Here is a 20,093-nt window from a genome sequence, read left to right as displayed (position 1 = left end):
AAAAACCACACATACAAAACCACCACCACAAAAACTCAAAACAGACACCTCGGGAAGTTCAGAGGCTCCCGACGCGGGTGTCTCGAGGGATGCGCCATCGGAGGTGGGCTCACCTCGCGCCCCGCTGCCGCCTCTACGGCGGGACCACCCGCAACCGGACCTGGTGCTTTGCCACGCAAAGGGGATAACGAAATGAAGACTAAAAGGGGATACAAAAATGAAGAATAAAAGAAAAAAAAAAAAACACCGCGCAGTCGCGGCTGCGTGGAGTGTTTGCGGCAGAGTTGGGGGCATCGCGCCCGTGAGCGGCGCGCGGAGCGGGGCCGGGGCGGAGCGGGGCCGCTTTCGGCGGCGCACGGCGGGGCGGGGCGGGGCGGCGGAAGCGGCCGGGCGCTTCCTGCGGGAGGGCGGGCGGATGTGGACCCGGACCCGGACGGGGACACGTGCGGAGCGATGGCGCGGGAGGGCGCGGGGCTCTTCGCCGCGTTCCGGGTGCTCGGCCGCTTCAGCGGGCACGTCCCGCACGTCCTGCGCTACCACGGCCGCCACCGCGAATTCTACCTGGCCGTGGCCGTGGGGCGCAGCGTGCACACCTACAATGTGAGTACGCGGCGTCCCGGTCCCCGCTCCTTTTTCCCGGCCTCCTTCCCGCTCCCACCGGCCGTGGGGAGGCCGGGGCCGTGCTGAGAGATCCGCCTCTTCCTCCCCTCCTCCGCCTCGCCGTCGTGATGCGGGAGCGTGTGCGGGGCTGCGGCGCCCCGCTGCTGCTCCTCTGCAGCCGGCCTGACCGGGAGGGAGGGAAAGAGGGAGGCTGCCGGCTGAACAGGACGGGAATGAGCTCGTTCAGCCGTGTGGGCAGCGCTAGCCGGTGCGGCACGACTCATTCATCGGTAGCGCCCAGCTACTGAAGCTTTTCCTTCATCACGAGAAAAATCAAACCCGCTCTGGTTTAGCGTTTGAGGGTTACGCTTTAGGGTCGGGGGGCGGTCAGATCCTGTTAAAACCCCTGTATGAGAACGGATCATTATAGCTGAGCTCAGCAAGATGAAAGCCTGTGATACGGACTCGGTTTTTTGTGGTGTAGAATCCTAAAGCCCTTAAGGTTGGAAGGGGCCTCTGGAGATCACCCAGACCAACCCCCCTGCCAAGGATGGGTCACCTAGAGCAGGTTACAGTGGAAGGTGTCTAGGTGGGTTTGGAATGCCTCAAAAGAGGGAGACTCCGTGACTTCCCTGGGCTCAGTCAAAGCATTTTCACTGTATAGGAAGCAGTACAGCACAGAACTGAGCTGAGTACAGCGAACACCAGAGTGCAGACATCAGAGATCTTTCTCTGCTTCTGTGGCGCCTTTTAGCGTTCACTCTTGTCAGTCTCCTTCACAGCCTTTGAATAGAGTAGTGATCATCACTGGCAGAGATGGCTAGGTGTTTGCAACTAAAGCAAAATATCTGTGAACAGAGATAAAATTAGAATACATGGTGGTTGTAGTGAAAATAAGGTAGAAGCAGAGATGAGGTGGAAATGATGGTACCCAAGCTCCTCAGGATGTCTTAACATGTCCTTAAGATGCCTGTGCATTAGGGTAAATACATGAGGAAGCACAACTTACTGTTGGTGAGTAGTTGTCTTTTGGCAAATGCATTGCCCCATTCCTTTTGACCTGCTGTCTATGTGTTTTTCAGTAGACAGTGTTTTAAACTGGGATGAATAATCTTCCTGGTTTGTGAAGTATCAAATTCATTGTCCGGTCTAGGTTAATTCCTAGAATTTTTAATTTGTTTATACCAAATTCATTGCAACCAATCACTAAAAACACCTTTTTTTAACATTTTCATTCCAGGTGAAGAAGCTTGGTATTGTTGCTGTGAGTAAGTATTCATAAATTGTTAATTCTTTTGATTTTGTTGGGATTTTTTTTAAAATGTCCAACATCTGCACTTCATTTTCAACTAAAAAACAAGAAAATAAATTGTACTTGCTAATATTTACATGGAAATATATTAAAAGGAATCTGAGAAATCTAAAATACCAGTTTGTAAATAAGACTGCTGTTGAAACTGAAATTTAGTTTTTTTAGAGACATACCTTTTGAACCTTCTGTTCTTAACATCTTGTTCTTCCAAAAACACCTCTAAGCCATAAGGATTGATTGCACAGTGAATAAAGCTCAATTATTAATTTATTGAATTAATTTCAGATCCCTTTTTTGTTGTTTTTGTGATTATTAGAAGACTCTTATAGGAGAAAAATAGTACATTAAGAAAATAGATGTGGATGCCTTCAGGGAGTGTTAGGAGTTGGTTGTACTGGTGGATACAAAAGGATATGGATTGATGGCTTGACATTCACTTGGCCTTTGGTGGCAGAGCACCCTGGGTGTCAGCAGCAGGGCCCATGTTCTTCAGCACCCTCCCCAGCAGCCAGGGTGATGAGGCAGCATGCACCCCTAGGATAAGCTTGCAGAGGATGCTGTTTTAGGAGGAGGAGCTTGACACCCAGAATGGCAAAGTTTTGGTCCAGGGAGCTGCTGCAAAACATGAATCCCGGGCCAGCAGGAGCCTTGCCGAGTCCTCAAAGGGCAAGCGCAGAATCCTGCTGCACCTGGGACAGAGCAAGCTGGGAACTGACTGGCCCATGGCATCCTGCTGGGGAGAAGCTGGAGCTGTGCTGGTGCCAGGCTGAATGTGGACCAAAGACACGGTTGCTGTGAGTAAGCCAGGCTGGGTGTCAAACCTCATCAGGAGTGCATCCAGCAGATCAGGCAAAGCTCTTCTCCCCCTGCACCTCATGCTGGTGGGGCCGTGCCTGGACTGCAGCACCCTGTTAGTGTGGTTCTGTCCCTTCCACAGCTCTCCTTCCTCCTGCAGGAGACAGGCAGAGGAGCAGAGAGTGTCTACAGCAAGCAGTATGAAAAGAGACATTGGAGTAACTATATCTGCGTAGTGCTAAGAAGATTCAGGGTGACCCAAAGGGTGCCTGAAGGGCAGAAGGATGGTGGGGCTGGATTTGTGCTGATGGTGGTAGACAGAGCAGCAAGGGGCAACACCCACAGACTGCTGAGACCCTGAGAGGGTCACAGTGGAGTGTAGGAAAAGTGTCCCAAAGAGGTAACTGTGGTACAGTGTAAACCTTGAGGAGAACTCCTTCCACAGGAGTGTTCAAGACTCAGCTGGGCACAGCTGCAGCTAACCCAGTCTAGTACTGGAGATAAACTTTGTGAGGAGCTGGTGGCATGTTGAACCAGTTGATTTCCAAAGCTCCCTTTCACTTGACACTTACATGATTCAGAGGGATGCACTCTGTCTTGAAATGTAGGGGCTTTACTTCTGTGTACCACAAAGTTTTTACAGAGATGTCATATATAAAATATTTTCTATTAATAGAGGATCTGTAAATTTGAGAATAAATGTCACACAACCAGGACTAGATTAAGATTTCAGCTATGCATTTTTAAAGGTGTAAACAAATTAACTTTTTCATCTTGCAAAGCGATAAAAACATTGCATATTCTGTTCTACAGTGGGCTACATCTTCTTACAAAATGTAATCATCTAAGCTTTTTGAGAAATTGAGATGTTTACATACAAAATTGTGATTGAAAAAAATGAATGCTGTGCCTCTCATATTTTTATGGTGCTGTTGGTTTGTAGATGTTATGTGGTTGATGCTCTGAACTTTTTAACTTGGGTCTGTCTAAAGCTGTCTTAGCCTAAGCAGCCTTGCATGCAGCTCCTGTGGATTGCCAGGTGTCTGTAACCTGGTTGTAAGCCTGAGTCACTTCAGAGGTGCTGTGGGAAGATATGTTCAAACAAATGAAACCTCATGGAGTGCAACCTTATTTTATGTTCTTATTTTAGTTCCTCCCTTTGAAGCTGTGCTGCAGTACAGCAGAGGGTGCAGTTTTCTTTGTGCCTGCTAACGATTCACGGTACAAAGCACCTTTGTGGGAAAGGCTGCTGTGTGACCATGCTAGTTTGTATCATGGGTGCACTCCCACAGTGATTTTTGACCTAGTGTTTCTCTGCAGAAGTGTAAAGTGCTTTAGTAATTTACATTTTTATATTTCCTTAGATTGAGAGTATTATTCCCTATAGTAATTTTTTTCCTTTTTTCTACTATTTGGGACCACACCAGCAGCTTCTCAGTGTGGTCTGGAACTTTGATTCTTTTACCTTTTGAGCTAGTAAAGTAAATATCCCAATATTAGATACTCTTTCTAAACCAGTCATGAGGTAAGGAATGAAATGTATTCTTAGAGCATTAAATTCTTTGTGTGATCAGGAGATAGGTGCAGGAGTGAGTCACTAACTCCCAGGCCTGCAGAATAACTTAATAAGCATTGCTAATGTTGAGACTTGATTTATCATCTGTTTTTTCAGCCCTCACAGAGCTAATGTGTACCTTTACTTACAGAGATATGTCACTGATTTATTTTCAAGTGCTTTTCAAAATAACAGCCTTATGTTCTTCCAATCTTATCTTACTTATGATGTTGTTACTGGTGTAATGTTTTGTAGTAATATTTGCATTCTTCTGAAATGTGTGTATTTCTCTAAAATTCAACATGATGTTCGAACAGAGGGTTTTCTTTGTGGGTCACTATGCCAAAGAAATACACTTGTCAAGCTTTCTCTCTTGCTAAGAACCCGAAACTCGTTTAACTTTTCTTTTGTTTGATCAACAGGTAACACTTTGCCACAGGACATCACATGTTTGGCAGCAGATCGCATGCTGATCTTTGCTTCATACGACAATATTCTCCATGCTTTTGCCAGGAACAAAGAGGTTTCTATTAGCTTACTTATTACTCAGTAGTACAAAACAGTTGTGTCGTGTCTGTGGTATCAAGGCAGTTAATTTTCTCTGAATGCCTATTTCAGTAGCTGTTTGGTACCTTCAGTTTTAGGGAAACAAGCTGTGAAATGAGGAGTCAAAGGCTTAAACTGGAACATAAGAGCAAATTCCATTATGCTGAACTGTGTTTCGCATATTAATTGGAATAATTAAGTAGCTATTTAAAGATTGAAAAAAATCATCAATTCACATAAGCTAAATTAATTGAAAATAATTAAAAATGCCTAGCTAGCATATTTTTTTCGAACAGTTTTAAATATCAGATACAATTAGCTCTCTTGCATTTCAAGTTGTGTGTCCTTTCCATGAATTTTATTTGAACTTGTTGCTGACATCTTTTAGTTGTCGTCAAGTATTATGTTAACATGATATTCTACCTTAACAGCTTATTAGAAGCATTTCTATTTTGAAATTATAGGTGGTTCATACCTATGAAGGCCACAAGGCAAAGATACACCTTCTACAGCCTTTTGGTGATCATGTCATCTCTGTGGATGTTGATAATGTTCTTATTGTTTGGAATATACAGTCAGAAGGTGAGAGATTTTATTTTTCTTGCTGCTTTATAGCATAGCACTGTTAGACATTCAGTAATTTAAGAAGAAGGGTGTTTTTTAAATGCGCACATTCAGATGCAATTTATTCTTAAAAAAGAAAATTCTTACATGACCATGCTAATTTAGTTGATCTGAAGTCCTAATCCTGCAGTAATGTTTCATTAATGGATACTCTGCCATGTGCAGAGGCTCAGTGAGATTCCGTGTAGATGTAAAAGAGAGAATGATTATATGAAAATTGCATTCTAGTGTTCCATTTTCTCATAAAGGCTGTGATAGAGCAGCTTTGGCATTATTTCTAATTCTTGTAATTCCTTGGTATCTAACAGACTGGGTATGACTAAGTGCTAATGTATAATCTTTTTGTGTGTGTCAGCATCTTCTCATGCCATTGTCAAGTGCTTTGCGCAATTGTGCTTCAGTGCCCCAAACATGTTTCTTTAGAAAGCATTCATTCGTGTGACCAGTGTTATTCTCTGCGTGCTGGTTCTTGAAAGTGTCTGTAACCAGGCTTTAGGAGTTTGGAGTTGCTATAACAAACAGGCATGCTAATCAGGTGAGGTGTTTTGCTCAGGCAGGAGCAGGAATCCCTCAGAAAGATATAAATCAGATAAAGATATGGTATTGCCAGTATTGTTGTACTGGATAGACTTACAGGGAAAAAGTACACCTTCAAGCCAACAGATGTTTACATTGTAAAGATGTTTAGCCTCTTCTGTTACATGTTAGCTAATCCTGTAAGAAAAATCAGTTGCAGATTTGAAGAGTTAAACATCTATCCCGCTTTTACATTTGCAAAGGGAGGACAAGCCTGCAGATTTGTAGGGGTAGCCACACTAACACTGTTTCTTGCTGTTTTTGCAGAAGAATATCTTCAGATAGATTTTGATAAAGCCACTTTTGCAGTTTCTGCACTTTTGCACCCCAGCACCTATCTGAATAAAATTCTCCTTGGGAGTGAACAAGGAACCTTGCAGCTATGGAATATAAGATCCAAGTAAGATTCTTGATACTTTGGCTGTGCTTCATGCTCCAAGTAGTTTGATAGGCAACAAATGATACTCTTAAAGTGTGGAATCTTTTACTGACTTCTGGCACAGGTTTTCAGTTGGTATATTTCCAGGAACAAGGAATGCTGCTGCTCCCTGAATGCTGATGCCTTTCAGGTTGTGTGTTGTAAGAGTAATCTCCTTGCAAAATGTCAGGGGCTGTTCAGGAATTTTTTTTTTTTAAATTTCCTGGAATCACATAGCTTTCACATGAAAGCTGTTGAAATAATAGTAAAAACATGTTCAGGCCTCCTGCCTCCCATCTTCCAAGCTTGATTTTTTTGGTTGTTGTGGGTCCAAGGAAGTGCTGGCAGGTAGAGTAGAGGTAATTACTAGCATTTGAGCTTAGATTCAGGTAAGAGATGCATAGGCATGCAGTTGTCTCTGAGCGTGTTCCAGTAGATCATCATCCATAATGTCAGTATTTCATTCCTACCACGAGCAGCTGCTTTTCTAAATCATGAAAGTTACAGGTACAGTGAGCTTTATTGCATTTAAACGTTCATGCTGCAAACACATGTTAAGTCAACTTGCATAAATCAGTGTTTCATTCTCCTGAGTCAGCTTGCCATGATATCACAGATATTTCATTTTTTCATATGTTCATGGCATATAGTTTTGTCATTGTTCTGGTATTAATACACAACACTGCCTTTTCAATAAAATTTAGCCATAAGTTTTGTTTTTAACCTTACTTCTTAGTATCACAGGCTTTCTGTATAAGTACATATAAAGCAATCACCATGTCACGGAAAATCCCCAAGGGTTAATTGATTTATAGGTTTTTTTATGTTTTTTTCACAGCAAACTCTTGTACTCGTTTCCAGGATGGGGCTTAGCAGTCACAACTCTTGAACAAGTTAGTATTTTTCATTATCTTTTATTTTCATATGTAATTGGTCAAGAACAGCAGGCAAAATTTGGTTTAAAATTACATCAGTAAAGATGGCATGTATTCTCCCAGGTAATTATAGTAACCCTCTCTTGACTGAAGGTTTATTATCTGCTCTTCCTCTATTCCTAGTTCTGTTTTATTTGGCATCTTACCTGTTTTATGTTCATCATATCTATAGTCTTCACTGAATGATGTCATGAAGTCACAGAGATTTCAAGATGCAGGTGTATCATGAAGCTTCATGATGCTGGTAGTTTTTTGCCAAATTTGTTTTGCTTTGGAGTTTGATAAAGTGTAGATTTTCTTGATTCAATAAAAGATTTTGTAATGCATTTGCTATAATTTTTTTTTTAGATACAAAAGTAAGTTAAAACTTAACAGTAGCATTGATGACAGCTGGTGGAAATGGTCAGAGTTGTCTAGGATAAACTCACAAAAGCTCTGTTTTTCACAGTAGTCCCAGCTTCTGGAAACAGATTTTTTTTTTTTCATTTTCTGCAGGCTCCAGCAGTGGATGTTGTTGCTGTCGGCCTTGTATCTGGTCATATCATTGTACATAATATTAAGTTTGATGAAACTCTGATGAAATTTCAACAGGACTGGGGTCCCATCACAGCAATATCTTTTCGTACAGGTAAGTCGTAGTGTTTTTAGTGAAAATATGTATGAAAGCACTAAGATTAAAGAAATGGAGGAAAACACTTCATGATAAAACATTTCAGAATCAAATTTGTGCTGAGAGTTTCAGTTTCCAAAGGCTGAAGGTAGTCTAGAAAAGGTAGCAATAAGTGAGATCATGCATTTTCATCATGCTAAGTGTTTTATAGCATTTTCTTGTGTTCATATTGCATAGAAGGTGATATACAGTATACTTGAAAATAAAAGTTTGTTGACAGTGTGCCAAGAGCTGATACAGTACACAATTGTCAGAGGTATTGTAATCAGTACATCCTGCTTTAGTGTCCATACCTACTGCTCAGCAGTGTCTTACCCCCCTCCAAATGTTAGAATGTTAATAGTTGGGTGAATACTGAATGGATGTTACTGGGGAATCTTGACTTGTATTCACAGCTTTTTCTTGGCTAACAAACATGTCCTAATTATTAGAGCTAGTTATTCTAATGTTGATCCTGCCTGCAGAGCTGTTGATACCGAATCTAATCTCTCATTTGAATAATATTGTGAATCTTAACAGAATATAGATTGAGTGCAGACCCTGTTGAGGAGGAATGATACAGGAGAAAATTTTGGAAAGACTTGTGAGAAGTAGAAAGAGAGCCTTTTTGTGTCAATACCTATTGTGTTTTCAAGCAAAATCTCTGACTGCTGGATTTAGAGATTTTGTTGTTCTCTGATATGAAAAAGTATATTTTTTTAATCAGTGAGTTTTGTTTCTTTTCTGATAGACATATTACAATATTTCTGTTAAAACCTATATTATTTCTAGCATTAGCTTGAGATTTCTTTTTCCTTGTGGTTATAGACTTGTCTAGCATCAGTTTTAAGATGTGACAAGACAGTAGGGATGAGCTGAATGTCAATAAGCAAACCTTTTGAACTTTTTTTTTTTTTTTTTTTGAGCAGATGGACACCCAGTAATGGCAGCTGGAAGCCCAGTTGGACACATTGCTTTGTGGGATCTAGAAGAGAAGAAGCTGATGTGTCAGATGCAAGATGCCCATTCCACAGCAATAGCTGGCATGACATTTGTCCCTGGGGAGCCACTTCTTGTTACTAATGGTGCTGATAATGCTCTACGCGTGAGTTACAATCTCTGCTGCTCTCTGAAACCAGTGCAACAAAACTCAGGTTGCTGGTTTGAGTTGGACTGTAGTGGACTGTAGTTTAAAGATTTGCTGCTATGTTGTCATTGCTTCATTTACTGCTTTGTGTAGTACCCTTGAAGAACAAAGCTTTGGATCCACATTTCCAGAACCAGACTTTATATCCCAGTATGCTTTTAAATCTTTATCCATTTTGATAATGTTTTGGATCATAAGCAGTTGCTGCTGATAAAAGTCCCTTATGCTGCATGTCCTCTGATGCCACTAGGCTTTGGTGGAAGGGCAGAACGAACAGCAGGAAACAAATAAAGTAATGTGATGGAAGCTTCCAAAGTTTGAGGGTTAAGGCTGAAAGCCAGTGTGTGAAGTTGGCTGCACCAGCTCCCAGAGAAACACGTTCTGCTGACAAGAGGTGCAATTATTGGCAAGGCAGTGTTTGTCAGCCTGGTTTTTTCTGCTTATTTTGGGGTACAGATTTGGATTTTTGATGGGCCTGGTGGTACAGGTCGTGTACTGAGAAGCCGAATGGGACATAGTGCACCACCAACAAAAATCAGATATCACGGGCAAAACGGAGAGCAGATTCTTAGTGCAGGTATGAGTTTCCATTCTTCTTCAGTCTGCTTTCTTGCTGTGATAAAGAAAATGTGCAGAGCTAAGTGTCTTTGTTTTATTAATACACTAGATTATATTTCAAGTGTTGTATAATGTGTTTATGAAACATAGTAAGTGGCTAACATAAACAGCATAATTTATTACTGTAACAAAGTGTTTCACTAGAGTTTTCCTACTCTAGTAGGAAACTAGTGTTTCCCTAGAGTAACACATCCGCAAGCTGAAGAGTACTTGAAAGCAGAATAGCAAAGGAGCTACTCTTATCATCCATATTTATATATTTGATGAATAAAAATGGTTTATATTTGATGAATAAAAATGGTTTTGTTATCTTCTGAGCAAGTATTAGCTGGTCAGAATGAAACCTGTAACAACTCAAAAAATTTGGTTGTGGCAGGGGAAAAATAAGCAGTGTAATGCATTTAGTAACTACTTTCTCCACTAGTTTGATCAAGCTTTGTGGCTTGCACTGTCTTTGTAATATATTGCAGCATACTTGTATCTGTAATATATATTTTCTAGGTTGATTTTAACTGAGATATTAATCTAAAAGTGTAAAATTGCATAAGTGACTACCCTTCCTTAGAAACTAGCATATTTAAAAAGACCCCTTAGGCAAGGGAAGTGCTGGTGTTTTACCCTAGACCACTTAGGTGATGAGATGATAGAGACTCACCACCTGGTCTTGAATTACTCTTAAGAAATTAATTGTATGGCCTACTTTTGAAATCATTACTCTACCTGTACTAAAATCTCTTGCTAGTCATCCAGCTAGTGACTTGTATTCATGTAATGAGTTATTGTCTGTATTTCAGCTCACACCAGACAAACCACAATCTCAATCTTAAGTGCTGCTTAACAAATCTTCACATTTGCTTTTTCAGTGGTGAAGGCACAAGCACAACCTTTACAATGAAAAGGGACTTAACCTTTGAGATCTGATGTATCTGCGGTGCAGAGAGACTGACACTCTGCCCTCCTTTCTGAAACAGTGATCAAACTTTGTGCAGCAGAAGTGATTTAGAGTTGCCTTTCATGGGCTACTGGTTTCCTTAGAAGAGGCATCTCCTCAGATTAACTTCATAAAATTTCATTAATGTCACGAACATTATAGAGTCAGAGGAATTGAACATAGAAAAGATGTCTGTGAAGAGGAGTCATTCTGATAATGTGCAGGGCAGAGTTGTAGGAATGGGATGTAGAAAATTAGGTTCCATTAGTTCTGCCACTTAGAGTGTATCTGTATTTATTCTTGGACCGGAATTTTTAGTAAATACCTTATTACAGTGTTTAAAGTTGCTTATTGCTTACCTTTTACTTTTCTTGCTCAAATAGCTTATATGTAAAGTTGATTTTTGCCCTTCATTTGCTCTGTGCTAATACTTTCTTAGGTCAAGATGGAACATTGCAATCTTTTTCAACTGTGCATGAAAAGTTCAATAAAAGTTTAGGACGTGGTAAGTATCTCAGTCAAAGTACAAACACGAGTGAAAAGAAGGCCAGAAAAGCATATATGTAAATGTTAGTCAGGCCTTATTTTCATTTCAGCTGTTCTATAAAACTTAATCACCTCTCCTTATTCTGCAGACTCAGTCCTTCCTGCAATAAGTGTGCTGCCATATTTGATTATACTTTTAAAAAAGAGATTTCTGATCATGGCAGTGTATGTTACTTCACTGTGGGAAACACTGCGTGATTTTTGTATGACATTTTGTATGAGCTGCACCAGCTCCCATTTCAGCATATGTAATTGCAGCTTTTTACCCTGTTTCCATTCTGTTCAGTTGACTAAATGATTAGCCAGTTCTTATTTCTTGGCTTGAGTTCTTTTGATTCAGTGTACAGTTTGACTTAAACACAACTTGCGCATCATGCCATGGTTAAGGAACACTTTCATTTGGGAGAGCAAGGATCAGAAAGATTCAAATAGTTCTTAGTTTTAACTATCTGTCCATGTTGTTTATATGTATTTGGACCTGTTTAAAAAGATGCATAAAAGTGAATTTGGGCATTAATTTGAAATTCAGGATTCTTTGGTTACTGAAAGGTCTGGGTGCTGTTTATTACTTTATATAGTCATGTCTATAGGACCACATTTTCAGCTGTGATGGGGGAACCTTTGCCTCAGGATTTCAGCACAAGATCCTGGAACAAGTAGATTGAGTAGTGAATTCACAGCTGTGAATGTAAAAGTGGTGATTTGCTCAGCATTGCATGAATTTTAACACAAACTATTAGTGTTCTTAGCTCTACAAACCTAGGGAACAGGATCGTGTTTATTTAAGCCAAATGTTTCTAAATTTAAAAGGAGCGTTGCATTTTGTTAACAGTCCCTTTTAAACCATTACTCTCAGTTCTGACAATGAGACTAAGACCCTTAATGTCTATTTTTAAGGTTCAATTAATAAAAAGAAATCAAAAAAGAAAGGCCTTAAGCTGGATACGATGGCACTTCCACCAATTATAGCCTTTGCTTCAGGTGAGTGGTCTTTGACATAGGTTACAAATTAAATGTGAGTATATTATCTTCATGTATTAATTTCAGTTTTTAACCTTCAAAACACTATTGTTTCGGAAGCACATGCTATATCTAGATTATTCTGTGGCCTTTCGTGAGCTACTGAGTGACAGTTAAAAAGTGTGTTTGACTTGGTAAACTGTTCCAATATCTCAAAAAGAGGATTTTATGTTAAAACATCCTTATCTGACTCTTGGCTTGAAAATCTCCTGCATGGGAACCAAAATCTACAGATATACATATTATTTAAGGTTGCAGAGCCAGCAGCTAGGTGGAGGATGATCTTTGTCAGCTGAGGAAGTCTTAGTTACACTTACAGTTGGTTTTGAGTCCTCAGTACACTTATTTGAGTCATTTTTTAAAGCTGAATTTCAATAATCAGTTCATTTGTAATTCAGTATGCAATAATGAATCTAACTTCTTTAGGAAGAATTACAATTATATTTGCTTCATCAAAATGTGCTTCTTTGAATTAATGACCTCTTCAGACTTGAAATCTCTTTTGTCAGAAGTGTAGGTATTCTCTCTTCTGAGGATGTTTTATTGTTTCCTATGTTGAAAGATCTGGATTTACAATTTTGTGGAGCCATTTGACTTCTGTGGTATAGATTGTCTGTACACTCTTGTTGCAAGAATGTGTGTAAATTTTTAAGATTTATATTTAAAATCAATTAATTTTAAAATTAGAGCTGCCTGTATTTGAAGACTTGAAACCTCCACTTACTTAAATACATTGTTTTCTTTGTTCTCTTTGTTCAGTTAAGTGAACCAGTTTGTATCTTGTTTTAATCTTTTAAGTTCTAGAAGTACCTAGTTTCAAGCTCTCAATTTTTTTAAATTTCCAGGAAAAAAATCAAACTTGCTCATTATTTAGATCTCCATATCTCATATTTGACTACAAAGTTTGGATACTGAGCTTTTGATAAACAATTTTCCTGGAAACACAAAAGCAGTATTTTGCTATGTGAAGCAGATTTAGCTCTTAAACCTGACATTATCTGGTGGCTTCTGCTGCTTCAACAGCTGAAGAAAAAGTTAAAGACACTCAGCTGGAAATGTGTACAGATTGAGCAGTCTAAACCATTTAAACCAGTTTAAAACATTTACATTGAAATATGCATTTCAAACTGCAGAGGTTAAAATGTACAAAAACACAGAGCATAATGTGCAAAACAGTGCTTGAGGTTTTGTTTTAACATTCTATTTACACTACACATGTACAGCTGTTTGCCCTGTGGTATTTCTGAGTGGTTGCCTTTTGAGTGTGTAACAAGAACACTAAATATTAACTGTTCTGTTTAAAATATCAAGAGAGCTGAAGTTTGACCTTAGAGTTACTGTTTCTAAAAGGACTCTGTGTTTCCTTGCAGAGGTGGCACATCAGAGCGACTGGGATGGTATTGTTGCCTGCCATCAGGGGTATATAACCTGTACAACCTGGAACTATCAGAAAACCTCCATGGGAGCTCACAAACTGAGGCCAGAAGAATTTAGCAAACACAAACCTATTGATATCTATGCAACAGTAAGTTTACTTGGGATAAGATTTCCTCAGATTAACAGTGTATGTATGCTATTTTGATTCCTGTTGGTACAGAAATAATCCTTAGAATGAAAAAGCACAGTCTAGATGTGTTTTAGTTGCTAGAAGAGTGCTTTCTGCCAGCTCACTGAGCTGGTTTGTAATGCTTATGATCTTACAAAAAGCTGTTCTTTTCCCCTAAACATTCAGGTTAAATGCACTTACTTTCTGGCTCAGAGACGTGGTTGGTGTTTACCTTTAGTCTGTCACAGCAATGTAGAGTTGTCTGTATGCCTGTGCTGATTAACTTACTCTGAGAATGCAGATTACTGAGCTTTTTTTGGCAGTACTGGGAAGTGTATTTCCAAGTTGCAAGAAGGATATTACCTCAAAAATCCTTTACAACTTGAGCTGGTCACAATTGTCTCAAACACACAGTGAAGGGGATACAAATGTTTGCTGAGGTTTACCAGCTTTTTATAGGAGGAATTGCTGTGGCACCCCACATTTTCTAGGGGTTAATGCAGCTCCTATGTCTTGTGATACATGGTTTTTTGACATTTTGCTTAGTAGTTAGGTGTTAGATAAATTAAATTGTAAATATCCAGTTTTCTTTTGATTCTATTAGATTCTATTAGAATCTACTAGATTCTTTGCGCTGTATCTTTCCAAAGAAATCTAGACTGTTGTTTCTTTGTTTCTTCCTATTGAAACTCTCTGTGACCTCACCCTAACTTGGGTGGGTATTGGTAACGCAGGCATTGAAAGAGCAGTTTCCATGCTTGCCGTTTGTCTTAAGGATTGAATTTGTGGCAATCTTTATTATTTAATTTACAATGCTGATAATATTACCTATGGCTTCTTTTGGATGCCACTAAGTTAGGATTTCATTATCTTTCACAACCATGCATTGCCATATTTATTACATGTTGACTATTTGTTCATTTTAAGAGCTTCTCCCTCTGCTCTCTTGAGATGTAATTTATTTGTTTTGTGCAGGTTTCCCCAAATATGTACTAGTGTTTTGTATTCCTGATATTCTGACAACTTCCCTACTTGACAGACACCTAAAGAGTGGTTTTCATAGGTGCTTTGTGTTGTTGATTGATTTTTTTTTTATTCCCTTGAAAGGCAGTTGACATTACCTCATGTGGTAATTTTGCTGTGATTGGGATGTCAACTGGACAGGTAGATGTGTATAACATGCAGTCTGGCATTCACAGAGGGTATTACGGCAAAGAAACAGGTAAGGGCTCCTAAACTTCCCAAACACTGGCACTTAACAGAGCAGCAGTCACCTTGTGTTCTGTCATCATGAAAATTCAGTGTAGGTTCTGAGTTGAATTTGGGATGCATTCCAGTTTTTCTAATTATGGTGCCCTGTCCTGTCTTGCAATCAGAAACATGACTTGAAGGACAGGATCCTTGATAATTTTAACAACTCTGATGTTAACATATCCCTGGTTTTATTTAAAACAAAGTTGTCAGTTACCACAATGATTAGCACTTAAATGAGATACTCTGGCCTCCACTCTTTTTGAGATAGTCACATTTTCAGTATTTGGCTTCTTGTTTTATAGGATTCTGTCTCCTAGGTAAATGTTCCCATCTGTTTTGTGCTCCCTGCTTAGAAATGGAAGGAAAATTGAAGTCCTGAGCAAGTCCAGCTCTTTGCATATGGTGTTATTTTTTAATTACCCATCTGCAAATTTAGGACATAATGTGACTGTGCCCTGACATTTCTTTTAGATTTGCATACATGTATATTTTATGTATATTCCATATACTCTCATACATGGTTTTTTGGCACTCATGATCTGAATTTTTTTCTTTTAGAAACAAGGAAAGAGTCCTGCTGAGCCCTTAAGATTACTGGATTTCTAAAAGCCAGCTAGCTTAGCAAACATGAAGTAGTCTCTTTATAAAATCATTGCTTGATAGTGGGATGAATTTTCTAAATTAGCTTACTGGCCAGTAGCCCTAGGTATAGATTAAGAAATAAAATTGATCCAAAACTAGAGGAGCTATGTCTTGTCTTTACACTGCAGTGTGAAGCAGCTTTGGAAAGCTCCCAGACTTTGTGCCTGAGCTGAAGCTGTAAATTTTGTCTGGAGTGGTGGTTCCTCTTGGAGGCATCCCTGAAGTGATTCAAAAATCCTTCAAATCTCACAATCACAAAAACTTCCCCAAACTGAAAGCAGAAATAAGAGCTAACACTCATCTTCGATTGCACTTCTTGCTTGTATCCTAGGTGTTTACTTGAAATCCATTTGGTTTGTGTAGAGATAAAAAAAACCTAGAATGCTGGAGCATCTTGACAAGTGGCTTTCGAATTGCCATATGCTTGCTGATTATTCATTGTAGTCAGGCAAAGATAAACAAACCAGAGTTTGGTATTCAGCTGATTTCTGTGCTAAGTTTAAATTCTGAAATAATACCCTTTTTTCTCTTGATTTGCAGCACATGAAGGGGCCATTAGAGGGGTAGCTGTGGATGGATTGAACCAGCTGGTAATCACAGCTGGTAGTGAAGGATTAATTAAATTTTGGAAATTCAAAGTGAAAGATCTGGTTTATTCCACTGAACTTTCTTCTTCTCCAAGTGGAATTCTGCTGCACAGAGACAGGTAAGAAACTGAAGTTATTTCATGTGTACAGCGTTTGGTGAATGTATTTATCTAGAATGGCAACCAGTACTCTTAATTAGAATATATTAGAATTTATTCTTCTAATGCTTTGAAATACAACTGACTAGGAGACAGGATGACAGGACATTTTATTAGACTGAAGGAATGTAAGACTTGTTATTTTTAGGATAAAAGATACCTGGAACAATGTTAGGATGTTTTTTGTCTCTTGAGTATTCTCTCTCATGTGTGTTGATGTTTCTTGGCAGTGGTATTCTGGGAATTGCCTTTGATGACTTCACTATTAGTGTTTTGGATATAGAAACCAGGAAGATTGTCAGGACATTCTCAGGACACCATGGACGGATTAATGACATGGTAATTGTTAACTCATTTCCTGTAACAGGTGCCATACACAGATACCTAACAGATTTTACAGCTGGTGGATTTCTCTGCATTTATTAAATCACTGGATATTACGTTCACTCTGTGAGCAGTAAAGCTGTAGTTCAGCTTCACAGCACTTTTAGTCACCTTTAATTTGGAAATGTAAAGTGGCCAAATTGCCATCTGTTTTTTAATCTGCTTTGTGATTTAACAATAGCTTTAAACTGTAACAGCAAGCTGATTTGGGGGTCAAACAAAACAAAGCACTGGGAATAATGAAAATTGCATTGAGGAGCAAAACTGCAGAAATCTCAGCTCTGTATATAAAAAAGATAACAAACTGAAAACATCTGAGATTATGCAGCACATGGATAATTCCTTATTTACATCTTATGTAATAGTTCATTGTACTGTTAACTGAAATATTTTTTAGCTTCAAATTTATTTATAAATGCTACTAAAATAGTATTTACTTGACTTACTCCACTTTATGCTTAGAAATGGGTTTCCACCATGAACATAAAAGTGACGACTGAAGCACTGTGACTAACAGTGAGATACATCTTGTGCTTTATGTTTGAGCCTCTTCTTAAAAAGCTTCTGGTTTTGTTCTTTCTTCACTTCCAGTCGTGTTACTGTCAGTTTTGGCTTATGGCCATACCATTTCACCTGGGTTTTAGGGAGCAGTCTGATCTTGGCAGGGCCTCCTGTGGGGACTGGCTTATTGGTTGTGCCATTAAATTGACTATTTTATTGTAGACTTTCAGTCCTGATGGTCGTTGGCTGATAACTTCATCAATGGACTGTTCCATTAAGACTTGGGACCTTCCCTCTGGATGGTGAGTAAATTTTAAAACATACAGCACAAGAAACAATCCCCTTTCTGATAAATGGCAGAAAGCTTTCTGGCTTGATTATCTGTCACCAGATGTGTTGCACATGATAAAACAATTCTGCCCACTATTTTAATTGTACTCAGTGCTAGCAATGCATGTCTTTTTCTGGGTCTACAGAATAACACTGTCCTGAAGATCTGTTGATGACACCTGGAGTTTCCATGTGCTCTGAATGAGTGTGAATTTGTTCTTTGTCTAGAAGCAGCACTGTAATCTAAAGGGCAAGAGATTGCTTAAGGTGAATTGCACTGTGATATGCTGAAGTGTTGACAGGATCAAAGAGTGGTTGGAGTTGGGAGCAAAAATCCAGTCCAACTATCTTGATATGGAAAGGAACTTTTCTCACTGGATCAGGTTACTCAGAGCCCCAGCTTAGCCTTGAACACCTCCAGGGCTGGGCCATGCACTGCTTGTTCATGCAGTCTGTTCCAGTGCTCAACCACCCTCATCATAAGAAAATTCTGCCCTGCATACCATCTAAACCCACAGCCTTTCAGTTCAAAGCTGCTGGCCCTTGTTCTGTCACCACAGGCCCTGTTAAAAAGTATCTCTGAGTCTTCCTTGTAAGCTCCCTTTACCATTGAGAGGCCACAAGGTTGTCTCCCCCAGAGCCTTCTGTTCTCCAGGGTGAAGAACCCCACAGCTCTCTCATTCTCCTGATCAGAAATATGTTCCAGGCCTTGAGTAATTTTCCTGGAGCTGCTCTAAGTTCATGTGTCTTGTGCTGGGGGCCCCAGAGTTGGATGCAGTACTCCAGTTGGTTTTGTAAAGAGAAGCCTGTTTTCACTTACATTCATTTTAACAACACAACATGGCTTTACATCAGTTATATTTTTCATTTGTTTGTACTTGCAACTGCCAAAAATACACTCTTGTGATCCACCATGAGTAGTCTTCTCCCAGAATAAAGTTTGGCTGAGAAGTAGGCAAGTACACACAAGAAGTTCAGAAGCCCAGAAAAAAAAAAAAACAGACTGAGAAATAACTGCGTTCTGCCAGTGCATTCTTTCAGCAGCATATCAGATAGATTTTTTTTTTTTTTTAATTTAAGGTAGTGCTGTGCAGTGTGCAGCTCTGGTGGTTGTGCCTGGAACTGAAAGGTTTCAGTTTGGTTGATTAGTTTTGTTGACATGGTTTGGTAAATAATTTTGTATACTAATAATTTTGTAAAAGTTCTCATTTTACTACCAGAAGTGCATTGCATCTCAACAAACAATTGGCCTCTTCTTGTATGATAAGAGCCACTAAAATAGTCTTAAATAGGACAGGATGGATATTATGTGCTTTGTTTCTATGGATGGGAAGGAAATTAGCACTCTGGTCTTCATCTTTCTAACACTCTTTCCCTTGCAAAGTAATATGCCTACAAAAAATTGCAGCATTAACTAGTATCAGTTTCTTCTGGTTTTCATTTCTTCAATAACCTAATACTTAACAATAAGAATCTATTTATAATGTTTTTAAAAGCAGTCTCACAGTAGTTCTCTTTTACATGTAAAAAAAAATAAAATATTTTGTCTCTTGTCTCTAAAATTCAGGTCAAGCTGAAATCCAGGCAGGTAGATGACAAACCCGGGTTTTAATTGTAATTAGGTTATTATTCTTCCAGTGTGTAAAGGCAAGGTTTTCCCATAACTATAGGCAGAGGAGTGTAATGAAAAGGAGGAACAACTTTTAATAAATGGCTTGATGCTTGCTTTACCTCTGTGACTCATAAGTAGAGAAAGCATCTCATGAACTGTGTATTCTAAAGCCTCAGCTTTGATATTGTTTTTACAAAAAATATGGAGAACATGTTTCTGGAATCCAACATTACAAAAATTACCACCTGACTTCAATAATGGTCTGACATCTATTAACTGGACATCTGTTTTTGCTTGGGAGTGGTGCTTAGCTGTCCATATGTAATGCAGTGCAGGTCTTCCTAGTGCATGTTTTTAATGTAGGGCTTTTTTAAAACTGAGAAAAAATGATGACTGTGTACAGAACGTTACAAGCAGGAGCCCAGGCACTATGCATCTATTTCTTTCTGCTGTGCAGCTTGCATAGAAAATTGAGGAGTCAGGGGTATGAGCTGACTGTTCATGGATGAAGCAGTTAAGAAAAAACAGCTCAGGAGACCTATTAAATGTGAGCTCAGCATTATACTTTCCATTGTCACAGTTTTGCAGTTAGGCAGGAACCATAAAGGTAGATGCCTTCAGCCCCAAGGCAGGATTCATTTAGCTTTTTGTGTAAAAAATACAAATGTATCTAATTTCCTAGAGTAGATTGATCCCACAAGCCAGTAATTTTAATCATGATTTAAGTTCAGTAAGTAGAAAAACTTAATTTGTTGTTAAATTTGTTTTGGAGCTCTTTGTGGTTGATTTACAGAACAGAATTTCTCA

General features: G+C 39.2%; 1 protein-coding gene across 1 annotated transcript in view; it reads left to right on the top strand.

The window, feature by feature from the left end:
• Window positions 1-411: 411 nt before the first annotated feature.
• WDR36 (WD repeat domain 36) overlaps window positions 412-20,093 on the top strand; it is a 32,453-nt gene continuing 12,771 nt past the window's right edge. Inside the window, exons 1-16 of the mRNA XM_054653354.2 lie at window positions 412-600; window positions 1,841-1,868; window positions 4,685-4,785; window positions 5,273-5,390; window positions 6,276-6,408; window positions 7,265-7,319; window positions 7,857-7,989; window positions 8,940-9,115; window positions 9,614-9,734; window positions 11,146-11,211; window positions 12,150-12,233; window positions 13,643-13,797; window positions 14,926-15,040; window positions 16,255-16,420; window positions 16,690-16,798; window positions 17,567-17,646. Coding sequence (XP_054509329.1) covers window positions 454-600; window positions 1,841-1,868; window positions 4,685-4,785; window positions 5,273-5,390; window positions 6,276-6,408; window positions 7,265-7,319; window positions 7,857-7,989; window positions 8,940-9,115; window positions 9,614-9,734; window positions 11,146-11,211; window positions 12,150-12,233; window positions 13,643-13,797; window positions 14,926-15,040; window positions 16,255-16,420; window positions 16,690-16,798; window positions 17,567-17,646 — 1,787 coding nt within the window. The 5' untranslated portion in view covers window positions 412-453. The remainder of the gene's footprint in view (window positions 601-1,840; window positions 1,869-4,684; window positions 4,786-5,272; window positions 5,391-6,275; window positions 6,409-7,264; window positions 7,320-7,856; window positions 7,990-8,939; window positions 9,116-9,613; window positions 9,735-11,145; window positions 11,212-12,149; window positions 12,234-13,642; window positions 13,798-14,925; window positions 15,041-16,254; window positions 16,421-16,689; window positions 16,799-17,566; window positions 17,647-20,093) is intronic.

The sequence above is a fragment of the Agelaius phoeniceus genome, chromosome Z (assembly GCF_051311805.1).
Source record: "Agelaius phoeniceus isolate bAgePho1 chromosome Z, bAgePho1.hap1, whole genome shotgun sequence".
Taxonomy (NCBI): Eukaryota; Metazoa; Chordata; class Aves; order Passeriformes; family Icteridae; genus Agelaius; species Agelaius phoeniceus.
Note: the sequence above shows the minus strand (reverse complement) of the source record. Positions and strands in the feature narration are given on the sequence as shown.